This window comes from Nothobranchius furzeri, chromosome 2, assembly GCF_043380555.1.
Source record: "Nothobranchius furzeri strain GRZ-AD chromosome 2, NfurGRZ-RIMD1, whole genome shotgun sequence".
Taxonomy (NCBI): domain Eukaryota; kingdom Metazoa; phylum Chordata; class Actinopteri; order Cyprinodontiformes; family Nothobranchiidae; genus Nothobranchius; species Nothobranchius furzeri.
This window is the reverse complement of record NC_091742.1, coordinates 619,201-628,257: the sequence shown is the minus strand read 5'-3', so window position 1 is coordinate 628,257 and position 9,057 is coordinate 619,201. Positions and strand designations below refer to the sequence as shown.

At 44.7% G+C, this 9,057-nt stretch overlaps 2 protein-coding genes across 4 annotated transcripts in view; one reads left to right on the top strand and one right to left on the bottom strand.

The window, feature by feature from the left end:
* The first annotated feature begins 235 nt into the window (after positions 1-235).
* Positions 236-1,412, top strand: LOC139066316 (uncharacterized). Its single transcript, XM_070548764.1, has 3 exons — positions 236-356; positions 482-702; positions 770-1,412. The coding sequence occupies exons 1-3, from the start codon at positions 339-341 to the stop codon at positions 915-917; spliced, it is 387 nt and encodes a 128-aa protein (XP_070404865.1). The 5' UTR covers positions 236-338; the 3' UTR covers positions 918-1,412.
* The window catches only part of sgk1 (serum/glucocorticoid regulated kinase 1), a 49,001-nt gene continuing 41,173 nt past the window's right edge, over positions 1,230-9,057 (bottom strand). The window contains exons 1-10 of one of the 3 annotated variants that reach the window (XM_054747860.2): positions 6,272-6,421; positions 4,790-4,865; positions 4,505-4,580; positions 4,220-4,408; positions 3,995-4,126; positions 3,249-3,485; positions 3,081-3,176; positions 2,849-3,004; positions 2,675-2,764; positions 1,230-2,518 (exon numbers count right to left, since the gene is read on the bottom strand). In XM_054747860.2, the coding sequence (XP_054603835.1) occupies positions 2,351-2,518; positions 2,675-2,764; positions 2,849-3,004; positions 3,081-3,176; positions 3,249-3,485; positions 3,995-4,126; positions 4,220-4,408; positions 4,505-4,580; positions 4,790-4,865; positions 6,272-6,299 (1,248 nt within the window). In that variant the 5' untranslated portion in view covers positions 6,300-6,421 and the 3' untranslated portion in view covers positions 1,230-2,350. Of the gene's footprint in view, positions 2,519-2,674; positions 2,765-2,848; positions 3,005-3,080; positions 3,177-3,248; positions 3,486-3,994; positions 4,127-4,219; positions 4,409-4,504; positions 4,581-4,789; positions 4,866-4,964; positions 6,242-6,271; positions 6,422-9,057 lie in introns of those variants that run through there. The other 2 variants (XM_015947105.3, XM_015947104.3) reach the window with 2 other exon arrangements.

Below are 9,057 nucleotides of genomic sequence, written 5' to 3'. Positions count from 1 at the left end.
TTCTAATTCCAGCTTGTACTTAAACAGGAAAACTAGTGTGAATTTAACTATTTTTTATAACTAATAAAGTTATTTTTAGCATTTTTCATAAATAAAACATTGTTGCTGCAGTTTATATGAAATTATTCTACCTTTAAGATAGTGGCGTGAACAAATCACTGTTACTAAACTAAATCCCATCTGACCTGCTGTCACGGTCCGTGGTGAGCTCCCTGCACATAACCAGCTTTTCTGAATATTGTTTGCAGGTGGGCGTGTCTGAGAGTCTCCAGCTGCAGCTAATCCTGTCATCATGGTCCAGGGGATTTAAGGAGCAGTGTGACTCTTCACTTCGCCGGATGATTGCTCAATTTTGGGTAGCTCTAGCCTCTGACCCGTTTTTTTGATCCTGTGTTCCGTCTTGTTACCAGATCTTGAGAATTATTCGCTGGATTTCTTCAACCTGAAAAGACACTGACTTCTCTACCCTGCTCTACTCCAGGTTTCACTCCACACCCCACCATCTCAACACCGGCTCGGATCCCTGCACTTCATGTCACGCTGTCTCCTCCCCTGGCCGCCCGCTCTCAGCCGCTCACCTGCACCCACCAAGCCTCTACTCCTACCTCCTCTCCGATCCAACAGTTCCGCCTCCTTCTGGAGCCTTCCTGCTCACCCGGACCTGACCAATCCCTCTGGAAGTTCTTACCACTACTACAATCAGTAAGCTCCACTCCCAATATCATTTCCCGTCATTCCCTCCATATATTCACTCTGTCTCCTTCCTCAGAGTTCCATCCGGAAATCTTGCTGCCAGCCTGCCCGTCGTCTGTTCCCGTCCTTGCTCTGCAGTATATAATAAAGTCGTTTTACTTACTTACCAGTTCCTGTTTGGTGATTCTGCATGTCGTGGGTCAAAGGACTGCCGCCCGCCATGACACCTGCTGTGTGTTGCTAATATTGAGTTAGGCCTTCACACACTTGGAGTCACGCTCGCGTGACACACTCGCTGTTGTGTAACACTGCTGACGTAGCAAGTAAAAGTCCATTGTGTGCTGATCAGGCACAGCGGTCAGGAGTTAAACCCTCTTCCTAAAAAAACGAGTAAATGTTTATCAATCCATGCTTCGTTCATTCCTCACATTCTTTAGTTTACTCAGTCACTTAACAAGCAGTGTTCTCAGGTTTCTGCAAGAGAAAAACGTCCCAGCTGACTCAAGATTAGCGAACAGAGGCTCATAAACGCTTTATAACGTGTAATAAAGTTAAACTTTTATTGCAAACCAAACATGGTCACATAAACAATTTTACAATTTACAGTACATTAAACATAAATTGTTACATATACATATTTTAGGCATACCTTTAGTCATTTTCTTGTACAATATACATTAAAACTAGTACACGTAACTCCGAATATACATGGAACTTAAATACCGTCAAACTGCACTACAGCAATATTAAAGTGGAATGTTCGGATTCAGCATTGGCGGCCCCGTCTGTGGGCCGTTGTTACGTCAGTGTGAGGCAATTGGAAGACTTTACAAGGGGGACACAGGTGACAAGCGAAACCGCACAAGTACTTGGACACGCGCCTCTTGTGGTCACCCAGCAGCAGCTCTTTCTTCATCTCTCCATCAGCGTTAATGTGCAAATGAAATACAGGAAACATCATTTGAGTTTTTAGTGCTACATCGTCACGTTAACTTTCACTTCCCCAAGTGGACAAAGCTGTAGTTTTAATGTTAAAAACCCAAATGATCTGATGGAAAGAGGAGAAAATAATAATAAAGGCACCTTTGAGGGAAATGACCCCCCCCCCCCCCCCTGTCTGTGTAACATTCACCTTCTCCTGACTCCCTTTTTCAAAAACCACAGAGAATTCAAGAAAAAAAAAGCACCAAAAATGGATGTCAACTCCAAGCTGCTCATTCAGACTCAGCAGGTAGGTCCCAGCTGGCGGGTGAGAGGGGGAATCGTTCGCTACATGGATGAAAACGAGATTTGGAAGTTTTAGTGTGTGCTTTGTGACCTGGTGATGGGGTGCTGCCTGAGCCATGTGCAAAACTCCTCCTTTATATGGTAAAAGGTGGGAATTGAAGACTGATAAAGACTTGTGTTGGTAAAACAAGTCAAGGGTCCCAACAGGTCATTGATTACAGTAAACATCCTCTCTATGCAAGTCTTTAAAAATGCATTCAAGAGTCAGAGGGAGAGGAACAGTAAGTATGCATGTAGGTGAAGCGTCTCTTGCAGGGTTTGGAAAAAAGCCATCATTCTGATGGGAAATGATGGGATGAGGGGTCAAGATGCAAGTCCATGGACAGTGAGAAGAAACTAGAGTCCACGTTGAAGTGCCTGTGTGTAGGCCCTATAGGTAGGAGTCCATGGATGGGGCGTAAGAGAATCCTACGAAGGCCTCAGCTGCCTCTGTGATGCTTGCAGTGGTGAGTGCACAGTCCGGGGAGCAGCCGATAGAGCTGGGAACCGGCTCATCCGTGAACTCAGGATCAAAGTGCCGCAGGTCGTTGGGTCCCGACTGCAATAGGAGGAAGCAAGGAAGGATTAGTCGTGCTTCAAAGCACCCTGCCATAATTGGACGCTCTAATTTGCAGTCTGGACGTTGCATGCTTTTGATCTTGTTACATAAATGCAAAAAAAGTTTGAACTGGAGTAATTAAAGAAAATAACTCACCACGTTGGGGTTAAAGGGAGGGGTTATCTTCTTTGCATTGAGTTCATCCCAGTTGATAGGTGAGAAGAATATGTGGTTCTTGATTTCAATCTGGAGAAATTCACAGAAAATGTCATTAAAAAACGGTCTTTACTCATGCTAAAGAAGGCAGGAAGCAGTTGCAGGGACACGTACAAAGTCATCTGTGCAGCCCAGACGCTTGGTTCGGTCTTTTTGCAGCAGGCCCTCCAGCAAGTGCCTGGCTGCATTGGAAATGTTGGGTTTCAGCTGCAGAGGCTTGTTCAGTATGTTGTCGTACATCTCAGCTGTGTTGCGGCTGTAGAACGGAGGCTGTCGAGGGGCAAAAAGAACCAGTAAGCAACTTAGCAATCACATGAATATGTTAAATGCATGACGCGTGGCTTACCAGACCATAGAGCATCTCGTATAGAACAGCTCCTAAGCACCACCAGTCTACTGTCCTGTCGTATGGCTGCTTGTGTAGCACCTCAGGAGCTAAATACTGGAGAAATACAACGTAGGTTATAAAAGAGCCTCAAAGCACGACACTTGTGAATAAATATGCTCTCCTTACCTCTGGTGTACCGCAGAAAGTTGACGTGGTCCCATTGGGTTCGATATTCTCCTTACAAAGCCCAAAATCGGTGAGAATGATGTGTCCCTGTGAGTCCAGCAGGATGTTCTCTGGCTTCAGGTCTCTGTAGACGATGTTGAGGGAGTGCAGGTATCCCAGTGCACTTGCGATTTCTGCAGAGTAAAACCTGGCTCTGGGCTCCAGGAAGCAGCGCTCTCTCTGCAGGTGGTAGAACAGCTGCAAAACAGAAAAACACATCATGAAAAACCTGCAGAGAATAGCCTGCTGCTGGGAAATTAGGTGTCAAAAGAAGAAGAGCAGTGGTAGGAAAATACTAAGAGAAAAAAGTAGAGGAAACAAGATGGGAGGAAATAAAAAAGGCAGGAAGGCGACAGCTTTAAAAGTTTCACAAGACAGATGACACTAGGGCCGGGGGGGCGAGAGAAGAAAGAGAGTAAATGTGCCCTGCTTCCTGATGAAGTCCATATTTAATCATCAGTGTCTTTCCTCGTGCAACAATCACAGGAAATTAGCTCGATTAGAAGCAAAATTTGGCCGCCGAGTTTCTCCGGCTGTCCCAGCCCAACCTCTCATTTCCTGAGCTAGTTTCCTTTAGTTTATAAAAAAATACAGAAAGGGACAACTTCTATTCTGCCTCAGATAACAGGATTTCCCCATCTATCTCATCTGTGATAAGATTTAGTTTAAAAGAGCCTTTTCTGTGTCTCGGCGTGTCCTCTGCTCACCTCTCCCCCGTTGATGTAGTCCAAGACAAAATAGAGTTTGTCTGCTGTCTGGAACGAGTAGTGCAGGCCCACCAAAAACGGGTGCTTGACATTTTTCAGGAGCACATTCCTCTCTGACATGATGTGCTTTTCCTGAAAAGAAAAGAGTGCAAAGGTCAGAGACGTTTATACAAACAGGCTTTGTGACGCGACGGAACCCGTGTGCGTGAGTGTTTTACGTTGTACCTCCTTCTTCTTCAGAATGGCCTTTTTCTGTAACACTTTGACGGCGTAAAACTGGTCGTCGGAGCGGTGACGCGCGAGCAGCACCTTGCCGAAGCTGCCTTTTCCAATCACTTTCAGGAAGTGGAAGTCGCTGGGTTTGGCGGAGGGGTTGGAAGACGGGCCAAGGTTGATCTGTTGGGATGGACTGGGCTGCAGGAGGAACGCGGAGCAAAGAAAAGTTAGTGAAGCACATCCAGAGGACGCATCTGTGCATCCCTGCAAATATAATTATATATAATTACTTACAGGAGGAGAAGGGTTTGCATTCATCAGCTCTGCTTCTTGAGGAGGACTCAAGTTCAGAATAGACTGAACTTCAGGGCTGCAAGAAAAACAGAAACAAAAAGTAGTTTGTGATATGGCGAAAGAAAACAATCCTCTGTTGTTTAGCAGATGAATCAGCTGATCTAGGACTCCGGTTGAGTCACAAAATGTCCTCAGAAGACAAATCCCTCGCATTCCAGCTTGTGTTTTTCAACGATTTGACCGAATGTGGAGGCAGAACAATAACATGACTCAGATGGTACTCACTGCTTGCAGGCGTAGGAGTTGGTGGCGAGCCTCTGAATGAAGTCGTTCAGACCCATCCTCCTCTGCTTCATAAAAGCTGCAAAAACACAAACAAAAACAGGAGAAATTAAGATCAAAATGCCAAAAATGAAAGGGCAGGATGCTCCAAACAATAAAAAAAATTAAATCAAAGTACCAGTGAGTAATTCCACAAGGCCTTTAGTTTTAGAGTAAGTCAAGACAGGCTTTTCTGTTTCTGTGTTGACCGTCATGGCGAGCTCAGCTGCAGCTCTCATCAGCTGCTCAAGCCCAGAATCTAACCTTTTACTTTCAGCTCCTGGTTTATAAGCAGAAACCGGGAGGGAGGAGCTGCTGATACCCACTTTCTGGTGGGCGGGACACTAAGGTGGTGACCTCCTCACCAATCAGCGTCCGCTGCGCTCCCTCTGCGTCACAGCCGCGCCTCAGAGCGCTTGCGTCAGAGAACCGGGCAAAATAAGAGGGGAGGACAAAAATTTGGCATGTCTGAGCAATTCCGTGACAGCTGTACTGTTCTTTCTTCCATTAATGCAAATATTTGATTATTATTATTGTATTCTTGCTGGAGTGAAATATCAACTTGTGTTTCAGGAATCTTCTAAAAGCCACCTCATGGTGTAACACCACACCTATTTATGTCTAGAACAAATCACTTGATAGCCTCCTGGGTAAGCAGATCCGCTACAGATCGGCTGAACTGAGCAGGCGGAGTGACGCAAAGCGCCTGGATACACTAAAGAGTGGGCGCGGGGTGGGAGGGGGAGCCCGAGAGAGGGCGCATGCCAAGGAAAAGCCGCTGGTAGTGGAAAAGTATAGAACGAGACTCCTGAACCGAACCTGGACACGACAGAGCGCTGATAATAATTAGAATTAATTATAGATTAGTTGTTTCTGAGCGCAGGGCGCACTGGAGGCGCAGGCGCACTGAGTTAGGCACGGTTATATAAAGCACCTGGTTCCAGTTTAATCTACACCCCTCTGTGGAATGCGAGCATGTAAGACGATCTGACCCGTGAAGGCCAACTCAACTCCAGCGGGACACGGATCACTGTGTGCGCAAAATAAAGAAAGGGAGGAGGGAGCGCGCTGCAGGTGAAGAAACGCCGGCCGGCGCTGCAAAGCTCAGCCATCTAAAAACAGGAGAAACTATTTTAAAAATGCTGTTTTAGTAGAGAAGCGCGTACTGATGTGGTTTTACTGGGAATGTCAGACGTATACTTTGCGTAAAATGAGCCAAAGCACGAGCGCTTCCTGCAGCTCCAAAGTTCAACAAGTAGAAGCGAGTTGCTGCTTCACGACTTCAAGAGTCACCAGTCCGAGTCAGAGACGAGTTTCCCCAGATAGCGGCATCATATCTGGGTGGAAAAGCGCACAAATCACGCGCTTTTACTCTAATCCCCCTAGAATAAACAAATAAATAAGAGGAAACGTACTTATTTCTAATGAAAAGCGCGTTTTACTCACACGTCAAAGCGGTGGTTTTGTCTTTCATGTGGATGCTTCAGACCCAAGGCTGCGGGCTCCTTGGCAGGGAGGTCATCGAACTACACCGCATTCCTCTGCTTGGACACTTTCTTCCAATTTTTTTTCTGCCAGATTTATTCCGCCCCTTCCTTTTCAGGGCGGAGACGTCCCGCCTCTATTTCCTTCCACCACGGTTTTAGTGTTGCATGACTTTTCACCAGGGCGGGGGAGTGGTGCCTTCAAGTGCTCCCCCCTGAGCTCAAATTTCCTCAACACATTGTTTTCCCCATAAAGGACGAGACTAGACCTTTATCCATGCAAAGTTTTCTTTTAATTGACTAGAAATAAAAAAAGGAAAGATTGGAATAAAACCTTTGTTTTTGCAAGAAAAAGAAAATCCCAGTTTCCAGTTTTTTTCCCCGTGTTCAGATGAGGAAATTTACAAGTTTCACCTGAGTCTTTGAAGAAAAGCAGCCATAATTATTAACCTGTCTGCTCAGGAAGTAATATTCTACTAAGTTTAGCACCCCTGCTTTTCTCAGTATAACATTTATAAGGTGGCAGACAAATCCTAAAGACGTGATGATAGAGCCATGCGATTTGCTGCAGGTGCACAATGCCTGCATCAGCACATGCACACATTTTATTTAGTAATTGTAGTTTGATTAGCTGAAATTATGCTCATGCATGTTCAAATCAATTATTTATTCATTCATGTATCCATTCTTGTCCACCTAAGGAATAAACTTTGGTCCACAACACCTTGTTTTCAGTAAAGAATCACAGTTCATTGTGTAGTACATTCATACGCATGCCAAGCCTGTAGGCGGCAGTAGTCCCCCAAATTTTTGATGTCTTTGCAAAAAACATTGTCCAACGCGCTTGGTCTTCTAAATTGGCCATTTCTCAATATGCGTACTTTCCTAAACATGTGTACTCACAAATAAAGTTATTGATGTTGGCCCAAGCATTGCTCCAATCATTAGTATGTATCATGACAAGTATGCTCAACGTTCCAGGATGTGTTCTTGCTCTGCCCAATTCTGTCCATGACACATCAATGCATCCTTCTGCGGGCTTGGGTTGGCAAGATATCTCTTTATTACATCAAAAAGTTAAATATTTAATTTTAAATTATATCAAAACTACAGATAATTTAGTCTACATCAATAAATGAAATTTGTCTGATGTTGTAGGTAATTGTTAGCCTAGAGTCTACACCGTAAATTGCAGCAGCAAAATGATTTTGCACTGCATGTCGGTCTAGCCACGCTCCATTGGAACATCTGCAGCCCCGGTCAGTCGGATGCCTGTCCAATCACAGCACTCTATCTGTTTGGTGGGCGGGAGGTTAGTGAGGAAAACTAAGATGGTAGAAGCTCATTTGAAACTACTTTGGACACAACTTTAAACTATTTAGACTTTCTTTGAGTCAAGAGCATATGGAGGTAGTTAAGTTTATTTAGAAAAAGGATGTATTTGTGTTATCTTCCACAGAGTATGGTGGACTGCCCCGTTGACTGGCATCTGGTGTGTTTGTCATGTTGTTTGTTCAATAGTGTGCGGAGACAGTTTGTAAGACAACCGTGGATCCCGCCCCATGATTGAGAGCCATCGATGGGTTGTGGCCAGACAATATGTTCACAGATTGCTTGCCAGGCTACATAAATGTCAGCAACCAGTAAAACACATTTTTTGGACTCTTCATGATACCGCTACATGCTAATTAGCTAACCCACCATCCAAATTAAACCACTGTTGCCTTTTATTTTGACTTTAGGTTAGTTTTTTAACTGTAGCATAAAAGGTACTTGTTGCCATGACATAACAGAGTACGGACATGTTCCAAATGCTGTCTTTGTAGTCCCGTACTCCAAAGAACGGGCTTTCCGCTGTAACTGTCAACAACTTGCATACTTGATTTAGAGTAACGACCATTGAGCGTGTGAAAACCGTGTGATGTCGCCAAACCTAAAATCCTGGTTATTCATGTGCAAAAGCAAATGCTGATCATTGAGATTTCTCATTTAGAAAGAATAGTGGTGTCCATCTTGACTTTCTTGTGGGTGACATGCCAAAGTGTTGAAAACTATCATTGTTTTGTAGGTTAAAACCTACGTGTGTGCAGGTGCTAAGGTGAAAACCAATGCTTTGTCTCTGCGCTTCAGTGTGAACCAAGCAGCCATTCAATTTAACCAACCAGTTAGAAGATGTGTCCCAGCAGTTTTATAAAAAATGGCCTGACCGTCTTTCTTCTGCCTCTGCTCTTCAATAACCCAATTAAGTCTGTCACTTTTTCATCTGCTGCAGCCACCTGATGCTGCTGCAGTCAGAGAGCACCACCCCACTGGGAGTCCTTGAATGCTCAAGCTGGAGGGCGAAGCCAAACGTTCTATAGCACTTAAAAACACACTGTATGATTCCTTTTAAGATGTCCTTTATGTCCTGTTCTCATTGTAACACTGGAAACTTTGATATGGCATTCGATTGTTCAGTTTGATGAAGACATTTCTCTGTTTTCTCATCCCCGACATCACAAAGAGAGCCCCCGAGGGACACAGACTGGCACGTTTCATCAGCATTGAAACAAGCGAGTGAACTCTCCCACATCAAAAGCTCCTCTTAAAAGAGAATACCCACAGAAAGCAGAAAGAAGCACTGAAAACCCACAGATTCATGGCACTGTAGAAATAGTTAAGGAAGGATGTGGAAGAAGACCCTACGCTACCTATGCAGGGGTAAAAGCTCTGCGTCTGACGGCCAAAGCTGGGTAAAATGAGAGGGGA

Excerpts from the sequence above, each read along its gene's own strand:
- LOC139066316 (XM_070548764.1), top strand. Across the intron at positions 703-769 it reads TCTTACCACTACTACAATCA|AGTTCCATCCGGAAATCTTG; the intron begins GTAAGCTCCACT and ends CTCCTTCCTCAG.